The following is a 19375-nucleotide window of genomic DNA, read 5'->3' as shown; positions in this document are numbered from 1 at the left end:
TTCACAAAAATTTCTGTATTTGGATTGGGGCTGCACAGTTAATTGAAATGTCATGTATGTAATGTCATGGTTATGTAACCCATAACCACAGCTTTATCAGCTACATAATAACGTGCAAATGCAATGTATCCATGCTTTGCAGAAACATATCATGCCAACATTTTTTTGGTGATTGGGTTGACAGCAGATATTGTTAAGAGTTATTTCTTCATTCTCCGTGTTAAATTGTTTTCTGGTGCAAAATAACATTAACCTAAATGAATAAAATAATAAAGCCTGATTTGTGCTGGAACCCCAGTTCTAGAAGTTGTGTAACTGTTAATGGTTTGGGTGAAAATGAATGGTGAAACTAGAACAGAAGGTTTTGAATAGTCAGAAAGGCATTGGGTCATTTTGCATGAATTCTCCTCATAAACTGAAGGTTAAATATGTGATGAGAGGAGGCCCTGATGAACACACAACTTTTTTTTGAAGTGGCTATTAAAAAAGAGAAAGCTTCCATGGCCATATTACATGTATGTCATGTCATTTTCCCATTAACTAGGTAAAAATTAGTGTGGAACATCAGTCAGTTTTAACCTCCAATTATTCGGAAAGAATCTCACTAAAAGTCTGAACACTTAAACTTAAAACACATCCGTGTTTTTCAGTGTATTTCATTACATTTTGGCAAATCTACATCGTGAAAAGTCATTCTGCTTTGGTTACCAGTGGTTCCTGATCACTGGAATTAGTTTCAATACAGAGCAAAATCTGTTTTGTCTAAGCAAAGATAAGAAGTATTAAGGAGCACATTCTAAATATGATTTACAGATGCATAGACTTGGGAATCCTGACATCCCTGAAAAGAGTGACTTCAGCTGATTGTAGCTTTGTGGTGTTGTGGTGTCACCAACCTGACAATAACGTTGTGAAGGAGGTAGGCCAGCAATTATGTAAATAACAACAAGATAGACAACAAGACACAATAACAAGACAGACAGAAATTTTAATAAAGCAAAGAGCAAAAAGAGCAAGGTCAAGACAGTGACACAGAAACAGATGCAGGGAGACAGAGATGGACGGAGTGTGTGTGTGACTAAGGTGTGGCTGGCATGTGTGTCTACACCTGGGCCTGGATACTGAAAAGCTGACTAGCGTTTGGAGGCCTTGCTCATGGAAACTGGGCTACAAACAAACAGACAGATGAACAGTTGAAGATGGAAGAGCGGAGATTGAAGGATGAAGATGGATGAGTGTATGGAAAAGAGAACAAACAAACCACAGAGAGATGAAACAGGCAGGTGGGAGAGTCAATGGAAACTGAAAATATATGTGAATCATATATGATCATATGTGATACAGGGTGCATAGGATGAATGTGCATGATAAACCTGTCATTAGTGGGAGGGTATAGACGGAAAATCTGAATTAACTACTGCAAGCACTTGCTCTTTATATTTTGCTTTCACTTTGTGTTCATATATGTTCTGACCTGCAGATGGCTGACAATGCAGTAATGTTCCGGCCCGTTCAGGCCGCAGGTAGAGGTGGCAGTTAGGTTGACAGCCCGTCCAATCAATAGGTTTCCCGTGGCAGGGTAACAGCTTCCGTCCATGCAGCCATGAGGGCCTGATGGGAGCTCCTGTCCAAATACACTGAGAGCTGGAAGTGGAGAGATGAAACAATGGAGACAATAATTATTCTTGTCATTATGTTACCAACTTTACCAACTGCACAAAGTGAAAACATGTCAGTAATAATACATTGGGTGGTTGCTTAATTTGTTTCAAACAAAATTTCACCTGAACTCCGTAAGAATCAAAGGTAAAGTTAAAAAAAAGGATCTAGATGTGGGTATCCAACAATATTCAACATAACGTTATAAGAAACAAGTGCATGCTTTCAAGGCCCATTTCACCTGTGGTTTCAGTGTTATATTCGCTAATTAGACCTCTGCTCAGATTGAAGTTCGATGAAGCCAAGTTGGGATTCATGTGATGTGATCAGACTCCAAAATGGGTGCGCTTCAAAATCTGACACTGGCACTATGGCAGTTGTGCATGTTTCACTCGTTTTCAATTCAGCCCGAAAACACAGCTTGACACAGCTTATGCTGCTTTCATGTCATTCAAGAGTTACTGTAACTGACCATTCAGTAAACCCACAATGACAGCCCAATCATAGCTTAGTATGGCAGGCCTGTCAAACTTTGCATTCCCCCACATGTCTGCATGGGGCTGTAGTAGTAGTGTTACTCAACTTGGAGGAAAAACAAAAGCGCAAAATTGTAAGGCATGTTGTAGAAGGATGTTTATCTGCTCTAATGTAAGCTGCGTAATGTAAGATCATTAGCATGTCTAGCTTACTAGCTTGCTGATACCTGCAGTAGAAATTTTTATTTCCAAGGCAAAGAGGCACATGGCTCTGTTCACATCATAATCCAAGTTGCAATTACTGGCAAAACTCGGGGAAAATTTCTGACAATGCAATATGTCCAACTTGATGCTTAATAAATCAGTCTTGAGCTGTCTGACACAAGTTTTACATACGTATAACAATCTTTCCCATTTCTACCATCCGTCCCATTTGACTTAAATGGCCACATTATGACAACTTTTAACAACAGTTCTGAGTGGCAAGCAAACAACGTTCCAATTGAACCACGAGTAAAGGCACTTAAAACACTTAAAAGATGTGGAGCAGATTAAATTACAGTTAACAACATCACTGGCACCACTGCATTTTGGACAGTATGTTTAGCCTCTGCTCACCACCACTCAAACATGATTGAAAGTAGTCAGACTATAAACAGAGTGCTTAAGATACCAAAATCTTACCCTGTTGACTATGGATTCTTCCTATATATGCAGATATCTGTTTACAGAGATTAGCTGATAAACAACAGGAAAATGTAGAAGAGAAATGCCAAAGATATGTTTGAGGTAATTTGTAGTATCACTTTAACATCTTTCGTCCACTGACGGTAATTTACCCAAGAGGCCTTTTGAAAGTCCTTCACTCTTGGCATGCTTAATATTAGGAGACTTTGCTTTGGGTTTCTGGAGGTTGAGATAAGATGGAGACCTTGTAGATGATCCAGACTCCCGTGGTAAATAGTCTGGACCAAGGGTTACACAATATTGTTTGGGTGGCAAGAGTAAATATCGTCCTGTATGAAGTGGAATACTCTCTGTAAGGCTGAGGCTAAGGCTAAGGTTACTTTAAGTTTCTGGTCAATCTTGGTTCAGGTACACATGCTTCACCAAGAGCCTCTCTGATCAGAAATGTGTTGTTATAAACACACACATTCTGATATATTCTGTTATCCCTCAAAGTAACGATTGACTCGAAGTAAAAGTTTTCCACATCATCCACCACAGAGCACTGACCAATTTGATCACTGACCAGTCAGATCCACTCAGTACATATCTTTGTCACAATTCCTGAAAAAAAAAAAAGATCCTTAGATGTTTATGTAAACAAAATCAGAGTTACATCATTATCAGATTTTTTGGAAATCAGACTGATTCCAGTAACAGTGAAGCTCTGAGTTCTGCAAGTGCATCCCACATTTGCCTTGTAGGAATCATTAATATGTGCTCTTGCTCTTTGTGGTGAACCCCTAATGTTACACAACATAATAGAAACAAGAGGACGAGGAGAGGCAGTTTATGAGGTACTGTAATGTTTGAGCCATGACATCTCTACCTGTTCCCTCAGCATCTGCAGTACAAACTTATATCTTAGTCTTCTTAATACAACACTACAGCATGTCTAATTACAAGGAGGCATGGTGGATTATAAAATAGTTCTATCATTGTTGTGACTGAACTTTTTAGACACTGCCTGACATCCCAGAAAGTAATTGCCTTAATGGACTACGAAGAAGCACATTAACTATAACTCTCTAAAATGTTCTGGTCCTGTTCCCTCCAACTCTCTCCCTCTCCCATGTAAACACTCTCTCTGCATCACTGATTCTGAATAACAGGCCTCATCAGGGATATGTGAGAGAGACAGCAAGAGTCAGGGGGGCAGAGAAAGACAATGAGATGAATTATGGGGAAGCAAAAGTGGAAGATGGACAGAAAAACTATGTGGACAGAGCAATTTTTTTTTTTACAAACATTAAAAGGCTCATAACAAGGTTCAGCAGTCGTTATATACAAACTGTATTGATCTAGCTGCATGAACAGACTGTGGAAGAAAAACATCTAGGGAAGAAGGCAGTGATGCAGCAATGCCTACTATCCTATGCTGAGGATAGTAGCAAAAATCAGTTTATACAGACCGCCTAGTGTTTGAAAAAGGGCGTGGTCATATGTGATTGGACATACAAGGAACATGTGACAATAAAGCGACTTCTGGGCCAGCCTGGAAAAAAAAACTGAGCTCCATAATCAGCAGAGCACAGAGTGATAGGGGATGAGAGATGTTGACAGAGATATCTGAAGGTCTTTCATCGTGTTGATTTGCAGAAAACAACAGAGCAGCAACAGGCTGAGGCATGATGGGGTAGGCATGGCTGGTTTGAGTTGGAATCACAAACATCCTCTTAAAAAGCTGCATAAAGCTGCATATCTGCATCAAACAGACAACTCTGTGATGGTGGAGAGCTCTCAAACACTCATTTATATACCACTCTATGGTGCGACTCAAATATGCGTGGCATTAGAAAAACATAATTGCTGCTGTAATTGTTTCTTTTTGGAGGATATAATGCACTAGATATTGACAGGGGGCATTTAAATCCTATCTCATTCATCAAATGAAAATCACCTGAGCACACTCTCAAGTGGCACAAAAGAATAAAAAAAAGAGGATGCAAGAAACCTTCAGCCCTGTTTACACTTGTCATTCAAAGTGTTTCATATTCCCATAAAATACAGACATTTTTATTTACACTTAGCTAACAGTTTGGTGCTCCTGTATGATTGTATGTGTTGAAACTGATGTCTTAAATTATGATGTCATTCTTATGCCCTCTAATTCTCTGCATCAGGAGATATCCGTGGTTCTTCGCACTTAAATTTTGTCACAAAGACATTTAAACATGAAAACATGTGTCACATGTGAGAACACCAGCGATCGTAAATCTTTCACCTGTTCCTGAATGTGAAAAATAATGCCCTGATTGTGATACTGCACAGCTAGTCATATATAAGTCTTTTTCAGGCTAGGCAGTACATAAGCAGCATTGAACCCCTCCTACATACAAAAAGTGGTGGATTCTTAAAGTGGCAGGTTCAGTCCTAAAGGGCTGCCACTAATTCAGAATGCTGTTTTTGATGATATGAGCCTGTGGAGTGTAGAACGTGGTTCAAATAAGTTGGCATTATTTAGCCTTTAAAATACTAGTTTTAGTCAGAGTCTATTAGTGGGACTCCTCAATACAAAAAAAACAGCTCGAGAATGTTCCCTCATAGTTACTGTGTTGTCCATGAGGTCTCCAGTGAAAAAGTCTGTGGAATTGGCTCTTGGTAAAACCATATTTTAGAGCAGTAGAAATGAACTGTGCAGTCAGTTTTCCTTTGGTGTAGTGAAGTGGCGAGGCTACCACTGTACAGAGCTGTATGTATATCCATGAGAGACGCCTTTTGAAAAATTACAATCAACCGTAAAATGTAGATCAGGATTTATAGTATCAAGAATTTCATTTATTACTTGATTAGTTCCTTGAAAAAGACAAAATACATGATCACACTCTCTGTAACATTTAATGATTTGGGGAGGAAACAGATTTTTTTTTCTTGATTATATTAGAAGTGGGGAAATAATCGATTCACCCGAGCATAGCAGAGGTTTTTTTTTCCCTAAATAAAATGTTCATTGCCTGAATTGATACAATTGAAATGTGGAGGTGGCAAGACGTTGCTCCTATTTTTGTAATAATCTATTAGTATTGTGACGTCATATCTGTTTCAAGAAGAACAAAGCCAAAGCAAGAACGTAGCAAATGGCAGATTGTCCGTGGATATGGACCTTCAACAACTCTAGCAACTCAAATTTAGCCACCGCAAACTTGCTGCTAGATTAGCAAACTTTATGTTGCTGCCGTTACACATTTTAGACTCAAGTTCGCTGTGGCCCCCGCTGCTGAGGCTTGTGCTGGCTGAATTTGACTTGCTACAGCTGCTACTGAAGGTCTGTCTCCAGAGCTCCCGCCTGCTCTCCTCCCAAGAAATAGTTTCCTAATGCAGCAGTCTTATTGAAAGAAGGAGAAAGGGAGAGAGGCACAGAGGGGCTAAGCAAATCAATGTGCTGCACACAGCTCTACATTTAAAAAAAGAGAATAATAAATCAACATGTGGCAGTCAATGATGATATTGTCGTGGCCCCCACAAATAAATGTACAGGAAACACTGCGCTAGCTTCATAAGCAAGGACAGCTAAATGTAGCAGAATAAGTTAACTTCAAAAAGTATTCATTTCTTACTCATTCTATTGCGCATGCACATTTTAGTGAATAAGTAAGTAAAGTCTAGATAATATAGCTCCTTTCACAGAGAAAGATCACAAAGTGTTTCACAGGAATAAAACTGTCAAAAATAAGACCATAAAAACCATCTACTGGTTTATTTGCCACTTTTCTATGCAGTATACAATGCTGCAGAAATAACAGTCATAAATACACCAGATATGCATTGTTTCTGAAATTTTGTCTCAAGATATACAGTCTCCAGAAGTGTATGACTCACCATTCCCCCATGGTCTAGTGTTAAAAAAGTTGACAAAAATCCCAATAAATCATAATATAGAATGGCAATACTCAAAACTGCCACACATATCAAATCAGCACCCAACTATCGTGATAGCATCAAATTGGGAGATAAGCATCCTGTCCCAGTCCTAGATTGTAAACAAAGCTCACTGGGAAAAAAAAACCTTGTATATGTACCATTAAAGAGTTAAAATTTTATGTACAAATCTATGTAATAAAGTCTCAAAAGAGTATAAATACACACACACAGTGTCTATGTGTGTATTAATGTCTTGGCTCCAGTTCAAGTAAAAGATTTAACAGGGGCAGATTTTCTGAATTCCTGTGAGGCATTAACAATGCCCGGCTGACACTGTTAACAATTCTACTGATGACAAACCTGCCAGAAAATACACAGTATAATCAGCCTGTAATATTATTCCACTGCATGAACATACTATACAGCAAATGTATAGACTGACTGCAGTAAAATGAGACATATATTTACACATACTGCAGAGGCAGGTGTGCACATGCAGAGCTGCACATAAATGGGTTTTAAGATAAACCTGTGGACTGTAGATAAAGATCAAACACACCCTAACCAAACATAAATCACAAGGCAGTGCCGCAAAACTGAAACTCAAAGATGTAATGTAAAGACACAAAGCTGCATATGAAAGAGACTGGCATTAAGGGAAATGGCATGTCATATTAAGTTAGATTAAAGAATGCATTTCCTTCATAAACTCATTTTAGGAGAAGTGGAAAAACTATAAACATGCATGTAGTGTATGTGTCTTTCTTAAAGCTGAAAATAGTAGGCAGTGGTCCCACCCCTCTACTCAAACATCCCCTTTCAAGAAAACAGAACCTTAGAAACTGACTGCGAGCTGTAACCGGGTTTCACCTGACCTCACTTTACAGGTATGACATTACACAATGGGTTCACTCACTGGTCAAATAACCTGCCCTAGATGAGGCACTATGGAATTACACAGAAATCTTCCTGCCATGAACAAAACAATACAAGTAATATCACTTCATCTGGCTTTGGATTATGACTGGCAATGATAAACTCAATCTAATACCCTCCAGGCCTTCAGGAAGTGTGCCGGGCTTTGAAGTCAATTTTCATACTGACTTAACTATGGAATTACAAAGGCTCTGTATTAGAAAGAATCTGGCGATACAATACATTTGACAATACAGGGGTTACAATTCAATATATTGCGATAAATTGCTATAATGCAAGCAAGGTGATAAAGTGCATTTTTTTATGATATAATTTTGGGAAAACTGTCATAGTATAAAGAACACACCACTATATGCATACAAAAGTTTATTTTTATTACATGTGCAATCTGAGCAAAGGAACTGCCTATATCAGTAAAATAAATAAATAAATAAATAAATAAAAGTAATAAGTAATAAATAATAAGTAATAAAAGTAATAAAACTTGCAGGATTCTTCAGGTAATAAAATTAAGGGAAAAAAAGTAATCAAAATAAAATCAAGGGTTTTTTTTGAGAATCTATACTATACTATAGTACTACAAAACTAAATATTGCGATACCCCAGTGTGTCAATATTTTCTTACACCCCTAAGAATAATGTCCGTCTCATGATGCCATCAGGCCCAAAAAGACTTTTTCCCATAGACCTACATGGCAAAAGAGACGTCTGTAAATCAGTGGAAAATTGTTTCTGAACATCTCAGTGGCTCGTTTCACCATCAGAACTGGATCCATCTGGTCTGATAACATTTAAATCGTATAGCAGAGCTGCAGGATTAAATAATTTCATCCTCACTCAAGTTGCAGAGTGCTAAACTGGAAGTAACTAGCTCTGCCAGTGTTACTGCGCCTACTCTATTGGCCACACCGTGCAGAAGCAGTGTCGATCATTTGTGTAACTTTATACTTGGCAGTTGAACTTTGCCCCGCCTCCAACACTGTATCCATTTCTCTATATACATTCATGCAGATGTTTGGTTGAGATTAAAATACAGGCGGAGCTCAAGATGGGTATGGTTTGAGCAACTGCACCAGAAGTAGGGAGTTAGGAAGCAGGGAAGGCACCATTACAGATAATTTTGCAATTTTGTGTGTCCAATATAATGTGTGTCTGATGATGGAGTAGGCTATATGGCACTGTAAAAAATATTCTCGAAATATATAAATATTATGACTTTGTATCCCCTCTCTTTTCAGAGTAAAACAAATTCATGGTTCTGACTTGTTAGTATTTTATTTTTTCAAGACAAAGACACAGCCATTTAATTCCAGCTCCCACTGTTTGAACTACCCTGGCTGTGTATCATCACAGTTTATCACACTGGAGTTACCTATTCAGAGAGTGACAGAAGTAGTAACAGATATGTTCTGACATCCTCTGACACTCTGTCTAGGCACGTAACCCCCAGTAGTTATAATTTACCCTCAGTTGTAATTAATGTCTGAGATTGTGTTTTGAAATAGACCACACACACATGCATGGAATGTTGCTACTATACTTTAATGTATGCCATTCACAAAAGCTCTCCATATGATGGCTTTCCTCAACCTGTCAGACCGTGCAGACACAGAAAAGAATGGTGTTTGTGTTGATAATGACAAGGCAAAGACATCATCTAGGCACACACTCATGTGAAAAGAGCCTGATGTTTCTCAAGATGCTTTTGACATCTGAGACGTGACAGTAGTATTCATTCCCCTCTCTGTGTGGGCTGTAGCAACATATCCTTTACTTGTTTTTTTACCTGTCCTGACTAGCATAGAGAATGACAGAATGTGTATTTGCATGTGTGCTTTGTATTACGTTAGTGGTGCATGCCGTCGCATAATGATGTCATTACTTTCAGGATTTTATTTGTGTCTGTATTTGCATTTGGTAAAAAATTTCTGCATTAAGACCTTTTACACATTGTATAGATGTGCGTTTTGCAATTAGAGTGTGTTTGTGGGATGTTTTTAAACTTGAACACCTACAGATTTTATTGTAGAAATGACAATATAGCAAACAATAACCCACATGTAGCAGCAGAAGGGAGAGGATGCTTAAATTATCAGTCGCCATTTTAATGCTGTGAAAAATGCCATTCAAATGCCATTCAGCAGAGCAGAAACTGGATTCACTTTTATTCACCATAATCTATGAGCTATTTTCAATACATTTTTCAGAGTAAGAAAAGCCAGGAAGAGGAAATAATGTGTCCTCCTATGAAATGCAGGCCAAAACACTAAATGGCTGAGGTACTGTGGAGGTAAGGTTCTGTTTGACAGAAAGTCAGCCTTAATTTAGAGGCGCTTTTCCATACTGGGAATGTTGCGGTCTGCTAAAACTGTGAACTTGGTGGGAATCTTTTCAACAAAACAACACATATACCTGATGGACACATACAGTAAGAGTTACTGTGCTCTTTGTGCAGGACTACTAAACATAAAAAGAAAGCAAGGCTGAGATGTGTGAGTATGACTTGAAGTAAAGCCAGTTGTACTGTAGATGTAGTTTGACACCAGCTGGTTTACCAGTGTGTGATTAGAGCGTAGCACGTGGCAATGTAACATACACACACATGCACACAAAGCAGATACACACAGGTGGAAGAGTCACAGGTAAACACACCCTGTGGCATCTCTCTCCTGTATACAGCACTATGGCAGGAATGCAGGGACAGAGTGGAAAATGTTATTCATTACAGAAAATATTCCAGGTGTGAGCGTGGTGGACGCAAACACATGCTCTGGTTCTGCATGTATACATACAGACTGTAGGCTAAAGAATGGTGGCCACAGGACCTGTGCGCACACACACACACACACACACACACACACACACACACACACACACACACACACACACTCTCTCTACTAAAGGCTTGTCAATAGGCCTTCAAAGAGACACATGGTAGGCTAAGACTACAAATTCCTTCCTCATCTTGGATTAGTAATGCAAAAGCATAGTGCCACAGCAGTGCAGGTGAAAGCAGGAATGTATGCGTCAGTTTTCACATCCAGTATTCAGACTCGATAACAAGTGGCAAATCCAACTTTTGTTTGTTTTTGTCTCCATCTTTGGTGATAAGTGGTGTTTCTGCACTGCACTTCTCAGGGGTCAAATGTCAGTCACTGATTGTCATTTACACGATACTGAATGTTTGGCAGATGACAGTCTGTTCTTTTTCTGTTCAGACATGCTTGCAATCGTTCATCACTATTTCTACCTAACAGATTAAATCAACTAGACTTACCGCCTTGTGGCTGTATGCCTCTGTCAACCTCTGGACCCGGCTCAGAATTATGTCAGTCAAATCAGATTTGGCCGTTTAGTATGAAAATTCCACAATTTTTTTTTCTTTTCATGTTAAGTTTTTGAGTTTGTTCAGGCTTAGCAGGGCATTCAGTGTGACAGCGGCATTCATGTAATATAGTAAACAAGCGCTGACGTCAGACGCTACATAGCCTAAAAATGTGGATGCTTTACACACGTGTTAATCCTGACAGCACAGAGGATCTATACAATCAGCACAGTTTTAAGGTGGACACTCAAGATTAGTGTCTGAGATTCATTATCTGACCATGTGTTTCTCCTTCTGTTCCTGAGTTTAATCTGACCTTCTGAGCTTTTGGATGTAAAACATCAACACTTCATCATTTTACCCTATTAGACATTTGTGTGAAATTGTGATATAATTAGCGTATAAATTAATGAGTTATGGCCAAAAACATGTTTTGTGAGATCACAGTGACCTTTGACCTTAAACCTTCAACCACCAAATTGTAATCAGTTCATCTTCAAGTTTAAGTGTAACATTTTCAGTTGTTTATTGGCAAAAATCAATGTCTGCATTCATAAATATGTCATCATTGGTGTACTATTACCTCCACCAATAATCTGACTTATTCTCGTAAAAGGAGAATTTCGGATTTGTTTGTACATTGTGCAGGTAGGTCGTCTGGGGGGTTCCATAATGTTTCGCCATCTTGAGAATACACCCGCCAGCAAGGGACATACAGCAACGCCTTCGGCGTTTTCGTTGAGAGCCAGGCCAGCGCTGCGTGACTGAGAAGCCGAAGGAGAGGAGCGTGAGGCGCTTCGCTACTACCCTGGCAAATTTGAAACAAAGTCCCACTATTTGAGCATATGCAGCATCACAGGAGACAGAATCCTCATCGCCAAGAAAGCTCAAAAGGGAATCAAAAAGGCAACGTGACCGGCGAATTAAAAAAACGAGGGTCAACATCAGGGTAGCCTTTCCCAGCTGGAAAGAGCTGCTGAAGGAGAAAGGTAATGCAATCACAGCTAACAGCGCCAACAGTGGCTAACAGCTAACAGCAGTGATGCGAGGAGAGGGATGAGGTGTGTGAGGTTGAGCCATTTGTCAGTTGTCAAAAGACAAGACGTGATTGATTTGTTTCAATTTACACCCGCCCCAACAGTCTTAAGTTGTAAAAACAGCCAGCATGGTGAGGAGGGGGTTTGTCAACTTGCGTCGCGTGTGTTTGTGTAGGAGCCTGAATGAAATACTCCATGAAGTATTGGATGACATGGTTTCATCATGTTATCATAGCTTTTTGGTACACAGTGGCTACCATTGTTGCAATACGCATTTGAAACAGTGAGACGCTACAGTGTGCTATCCGTTTGAATGCAATGTATGAGTTCAACGTTAGATGGGAGAAATTACCACACACTGTGGCTTTAAGTGGATGTTTGTGCCAAATTTGAGAAAACTGCCCAAGACATTCACATGAATGGGACGGACGGACGAACAAATGGGCAACTCGAAAAAATAATGCTTCCAGTTGTGACTGTCACCGGCGAGGAGGCATAAAAACATAACACCCTGTGGCAGCTTTTATAAACTATCACACATATCAAATATATCACATGTATGTTATATTAATAATCATTAATCAAGAGGAGCAGATACAAGTGTAAGTCATTATTACTTTCAACTCAAGTAATCCATTTAACCTAGTCCTAGCTTGTTTTATCTTTTATTGAGTCAAGTTCTGCCTAAAACAGTGTTTAAAGTGGGTCAAAAAGAACCCTCTAAAACTCTCAGAATCAAATCTGGGGGAATCTTGAAAAATATGCTCTATCTATATATCTACGCTGTAAAGGTTTTTTGCATGTCGAAATGTTGTAAGGTGAGGAGCAGCACAGGGAACAGGCTGGAATAGATACCAGTGCCCGATCAGCACAAACTATAAATGTAGGTTAATGATTACATTAAAGCTACTCTTACCTTTCTTGCATTTCACACAGCACTTAGAAAAAATTTGAACATCCACAACTCCCGCCTCCCTCCAAAGTCCCATCCTCGTCCTCCTGCAACTCCACCTCCCTCCATTACATCCTCATTATAGACGTAGCCATTGGCAAGGTAACATAACATTAGATACACAGAAGAGGAGAGCGAGTGTAATGTTACAACAAAGACAGTCAAACACAACCCCGGAGTTTTAAAACTCAACCGGAGTCAGTGATGACTGATGAGTCTTAGAATAAGGTTACAGCGTTAACGTTAGATAGTAGCGTTAACGTTACTAGCAAGTGGAAACGCACAAGGAAGATAACGTTTATGTTTCAGAGGCTACGCTACAGTAGGCTAACGTTAGCCATTAGCAACTGGATGCTGTGTTGTCATAATGTTATGAACTGAACTGAACCAGCACAAAAACTAAAAAATTACAACACACCGGAGTCTGATATGTTACCATTCATCCATGTCTCAGTGAACACAAGGACGCAGCAGTCCCTCACTCCTTGGTGAGTGGATCTCCATAGTCGGATGTATTCCATTTTCGTGTCCAGTGAGCTGACATCCGCCAGAAGGACACTGGGAACAGCTGGTTTGATGGGGTTAGCTCTTAGCCTAGCTAACCCCTCCACGCTTCCCCCGCTCCTGCGTCCTGTCACAGCGCTGCCGGCGTCTCCCTGTCGGGACAACTCCAGGCGAAACCACGGTCATCTCAGGGCTAGCTCGACGTAGCAGGCCAAGCTTGCTACACATCCTGAGCTCTCTTGGTTGTAGTGTTAGATCTCTGCAGCAGTTTCTAATGTCTGTTAGAAACTCACGACTGTATTGCACTGATGAATTTACTTCTTGTTTCTTTCTTTTGCCAACTGATTTCCCTGTTGGAGCGGCTGGAGGTGGAAGCGGTGGTCCGCATTTGTTTGCTTTTGTTACGGAGAAAAGTTTATATCCACAAGGGTCCCTGTCACTAGTTTATATCCACAAGCATCCCTGTTACTAACCTGTTTGTTGTCTAAGACTCAGGGGTGGTTACATGAGCGGTTACATCAGTCGGAGGCCTCCACGTGGGGAAGACAGACAGGACAGGAGAAAACTCCGACCAATCATTGCATTCGGTCTGAATGCAATGATTGGTTGGAGTTTTCTTAGAACCATATGAGAATAGTATAATGATGAGTTTTCATTTCTGGTGGAATTCACTTACAATTTAGTGTGCCATCAGCGTATTAATAGCATTTTAACCTAAACAAAGAAAAGTGTAAAATTTCCAGAAAAGTAAGGGTTGCTTTAACTGTATGGTTCTGCTCCACCTCAGCAAATTTAAACAATCCAAAGTTTACATTCTTAAAATCCAATTAACATAAACCAGTTTATATGCAAAATATCCACTGTATTTATTCAACAAACAAAGTTCTTAAACAGTCCACTAAACAAACAAATTAAAACTGTGATTTGGAAAGTTGTTTAAAGTAAAAAAAAAGTCAGCCACTGCATTTTAAATGATCTCACTAGTTAAATTTTAAGTCTTTCAGAACAGCTCAGTGGTGTGTAGAGGTATTACTTCCGGTTGCTGAGGGAAGTCTGACGTGCAAATTCACAAAGAATGGACTGCCACTGCTGATAGCACTAAGAATTGTGCATCACTTATGCATCTGCTGGGTCTCATGGTCCAATTCACAAAAGATATTGTGCAAATGATTTCACAGCCCAAACATGCCCATAAAGTTTTGGAGTTGAGTGCACCAAGACGTTATTGGCACTGCAGTTAAGGGTGCATTTCACATTTTGCAGTTGCTTTGATAATGACTCAGCTTCTTTTTCTCTTCTTTTTGCAATCCTTTTGTGAATTTGTAAGGGTGGGCACGTCTGCTAATGAGTTTATCTGAACAGTCACAAATGGAAGTGTTCTTTTAGAAAGTATTCAAATATTAATTTAATTTTAATTGTTGTTAGAGGTTAAACCTAACACTTCCTGATGGTTTTTCACATTAAATGCTGACAATTTTGTGTGAAAACTCATTGTTTCATTCATACATGTATAGCAGCCTTACTCAATCTCAGTTGGCAGTTTCCTCCCCCCAACACACACAAGTACAGTCTTCTTCCAGTTAATAAGTAACATAGAGACTGACCTAGATACCTGCGTGTAGGCGAGCTGGGAAAGGCAAGTGCAATATTCTTAATCAGTCTTGTTCAAAGTGTGTGGGTGGCTAATGTTAAAGAGAATAATTTATCTTTAAGTGTGATAGAGTCACTGTTAAGTCTCCTGAGAAACCCAAACACAGGTGACCAGGGGACAAATCCCATCAGTTAAATAAAGCACATTTAACAGTGGGTGTGCACTACGTGTGTGTGTGTGTGTGTGTGTGTGTGTGTGTGTGTGTGTGTGTGTGTGTGTGTGTGTGGCCCATTTCAGAAATGCTCCTCAGCCTCCAATTAACCTGTGAGGGCCCATTCTGCCTGCTGTCAGTAGCCCATCATTACTACACATTCCACAAATACCCCAGATTCTCACAGTTTCCAAATCCTACAAGCTGACCTACTAATAAGCTGGATGGAGCTGTTCTACTGCTGGAAAACTAATGCAGAGTGAAACAAATGTCCATGTTGGTCAGGTGTGGATGCATGGCGATGCTTCTGTGGACAATTAGATGATAATGATGATGATAATGGGACAATCCCAAAGTACAAATCACAAAATCCCTTACTGTACATGGAAAGAAATCACCTTGTTTAATAAGCAGATCCATAACCACATAATACAATAATTAATGTCTAAAATGAGTACGTCATTAAAAAATAAGTCTGGTGATATTCTATATCATTTCTTATTGTCAATAATTCCCATGAAAAGACCAAAACTAACAAAGAATTGATCATACTTTTTTATTTAAAGCCTGATACGACTTGCTCATACAAATCACTTAAGATTGCTTCCTGAACAGTTCACAGTCAGCAGATGGTTTTAATAGTTGTTTTGCTTTTAAATTCATGATGAAACAGATGTCGATGACAAAGGCACCCTTTAGCAGATGCACCAGGCTTTCAGCTAACTCCAATATCAACCACCCGCTGCAATATTTGACACTGAGAGCAACTAATGTAGTATAAAGAGCAAGAATATCCTCATAGGGCGGGAGGAAGAGGAGGCAGATGGGTCAAATAAAACAAACCAAAAGTGTTTAATGTAATGCTTTGTAATTTTTGTACCGTTGTAATGCACTGATGTTGTCCCATTAACATTACTGTTATGTAACAAACACACTTAATTAACCCAAAACATGATCTAACCTCACTAAGTCTAACTCAGTTAGGTTAACTAGCCTAACTAAGGGGTTCTGTTACCTAAACCTAACCACGACCAATTCTTAAATTCAACCACGAGTTACAGTGTGTTTCAGCTGGGTCAGATAGAAAGGCTTAAGTGTGCCCTATATGTAGCTATGAGATACCGAGAACCACAAAGCATCGGTATTTGACATCCTGGGAATGAGAATGAGTTGGCTGAAATCACGTATCTACTATTATAAAATCTTGTAATTCGTTTGTAGTGCTTTCACACCCCAAACAAACTACACAAGAGTTCACATGGAAGCTGACTGAGACCCTCCCTTCCAAGCGGTCTCGGTTCAGTATTTAGTCCTCACCTCAAGTTTAATTGGCAGCTTTTACACCAGCCTAAATAAACGTCACCAAAATGGCAAATGCACCAGAGTTTGATTGAACCCAACCACACAGTTAGAAGTAGGGCTGGACAATATGGAGAAAATTAAATATCTTGATATTTTTGACTAAATGCCTTGATATCCATATTATGACAATACTGTATGGTTGACTATTTGTGCTTTCACTAAATATTTATACAATGAGATTTTGATTAATAATCATCAGTGATGTGGCTATAATGACTAAAGTCAGCTGAAAATGCCTGGCACTCCTCAGGAAACGCCCAGCTGCTAATGGTGAGAGCACTTTGGAGGCACGCATCTGGCTGCAATGATAGGGAATATCCATGGAAGTAAGCATTTCAGCACAAGGTACTTGCTTTGGATGAGGGGGAGGCTGAAGCACGCAGGGAGAGAGGACAGACCTGTCAGTCTGTGTGGGTTCATGAGAGGACATACAATATGTATACAGTATGTTAACAAATTTCTCCTCCACTGTTGTTACTGTTCACTTGTACATGTTAGATTTGACAGTTTGTCTCTCTTCCACTGTGAATGAACAGTCAATGTGTCTGTCAGAGTGTGGAGTTTTTACCTAAAGTTGAACATTTTTCATTTCTCTTGGCACTCAGAAAAAAAGCCCAACTGGTGTTTGTAGCACAGCATAAAAACACTTTGGTAGACATGGCCCCTACAGTGGGTAAAGGCAAATAACAGGACAGAAATTTTACTGTAATGCAGCCTATAAAGCCAGGAAAAGGCAACACTTATGATAATACAATATATCCAAAGAAGATATCTGGTCTCATTTCACGATACGGATGTATTATCGATATACTGCCTTAGCCATACTGTAGGTAGTCTGAGTGGGCGGAAGTTCGCTGCATAGATCAGCCTCTCATTGGGCGGAATGAGCCACTCATTGAAGTCCCACCCTACCACCTCCGGTTGTGTAGCAGTTTTCAAGTGCACCGTTGCTGTGGCACCGCCAAGAATGATTGTGATTGGTTAAAAGAAAAAAAAAAAAACTCTGTGTTTTTTTTCTCCAATCTTAAAGTGAGAGTCGGCGCAGCCAGACCTTTCTTTTCTTGAGAAAGGTCTGGTGAGCGAGACTATACTGTAGGTAGAACTGAAAAAAAGTGAGATATAGGTTAAGCTGCAGTTTGATAAGTAAATTTCACATGTTTATATTATACAGTTTTTATATGAGAACAAAAAGACGGATCCAAAAGAATGTGCTTGTTGTTGTGCCATACCTGCTGCTGCCTTTAAATGTGAAATATTTCACTAAGTTTAAATATAATGTGCTGTTGTTGTTGTTGTTGTTGTTGTTGTGTTAGTAGACTCACAGCCAAAGGAAATACTTACAGACTCATACTATCTCTGTACATTGTCATTAGGTCTAATCCATCATTATGTCATGCACATTAATCACAGGATTGAACTCTAACACACAGATGTTTGTGCTGGATTGTGTTTACTTGAGGGAACAGGAAGTGAAGGTTTTAAGTGAGAATTAAACTCTCCTCTCCTGAGTTGATGTTGCCTTTCAGTCCAGTCAAAATGACGGGTTACAGGACCCTAAAAGATAATACTAATAATTATGATGTGTTGATTCACCACCATATAGAGAAAAATACCAGTGCATTGCTTGTTCAAATGCTCAGATCTGTAAACACTCCCTGTAAGCTTTTTAAATTGTTGAACAAACTCAATAAGCAAACCAAATGGCTCACGACGATGTATTGTAACAAGGTGTTTACAAATTAAATTAAAAAAAAAAAAAAATTATATAAAATGGTATTTTAGTGGTGCAGAGTGGGAACAGAGCACCATGGAGTGCCTTTCTTTTTGAAAGTCAGACTTGGCCGTCTGACGCTGCTGCTCTCTTCTGCCATGGCAAATTGAGTAAACTCTCATTACACCTTCGCGCGGCGCATTTAAAGGCGAGGAGAGGGGCTCATTTGATTGGTGTGATGTGTGTAAAACCCACTCCACGCCTTCTCTCCTCCCTCTTTCCGACTTGCGCAGGCAGGAGGGACGGAGGTGGGAAAGAGGAGTAGCTGCGCCAGCGAGCACGGTGTGCCAAACTTGCAAAATCCGCCTGGCCACACCCAGTTGGCGAAGGTGCGCTGTGCCCCCGCCACGCCCGGTCTGCGAAACTACAGCCCATTATCTCGCTAAATGCAGCTCACTTGTTATGTGGAAGTGAGAGAGAACACTGACAACTTCTCCCAGGAGGAAACTGATGTTTTGGTCCGGGAGGTCCAAGCTCGCAGTGTCCGAATATACGGAACTGCGAGCAGACCTCCACGGGCTGATGATGCAAAGGTAGCCTGGGAGGAGGTCACCACAATTGTAAATCAATGTTGCGTTTCTCTCGTGCGCGCGCACTCTCTCTTTCTCTCTCGCAGTCTCACTCTGTTTCTTTTCTTTTGACTTTTCTAAGATGACAGATGCTGAATATATACTCCCTATCTGATGCTGTGGCTGTTTGTGGTTGGCTGAGAGGGATGTGAACTCACTAGTTTGTAGCTGTGTTAATCAAATCATGTTGGGTTTCCATTACGCGTGCCAAACATGCCAAACGGTGCCAAACGGTGCCAATCCCCTTTGATCTGACATCAGATGTGACGGGACAGTCGATATAGAGATACATTTATGTGCTGATTGCAGATAGTTGCATTGAATAGTGTTTTTTTGGGTATTTATTTCATTGTTAATGTGCCTGATATTCTGGAAACCTGCCTGTGAGGTTTTGG

At 39.9% G+C, this 19375-nt stretch overlaps 1 protein-coding gene across 2 annotated transcripts in view; it reads right to left on the bottom strand.

Moving 5' to 3' along the window:
- Positions 1-19375, bottom strand: part of lamb2l (laminin, beta 2-like) — a 72877-nt gene that overhangs the window by 33627 nt on the left and 19875 nt on the right. For both annotated transcript variants that reach the window (XM_049580955.1, XM_049580956.1), the window contains one exon: positions 1475-1644. In XM_049580955.1, the coding sequence (XP_049436912.1) occupies positions 1475-1644 (170 nt within the window). The remainder of the gene's footprint in view (positions 1-1474; positions 1645-19375) is intronic.

The sequence above is a fragment of the Epinephelus fuscoguttatus genome, linkage group LG7 (assembly GCF_011397635.1).
Source record: "Epinephelus fuscoguttatus linkage group LG7, E.fuscoguttatus.final_Chr_v1".
Lineage (NCBI taxonomy): Eukaryota > Metazoa > Chordata > Actinopteri > Perciformes > Serranidae > Epinephelus > Epinephelus fuscoguttatus.
This window is presented reverse-complemented; position numbering and strand designations above follow the sequence as displayed.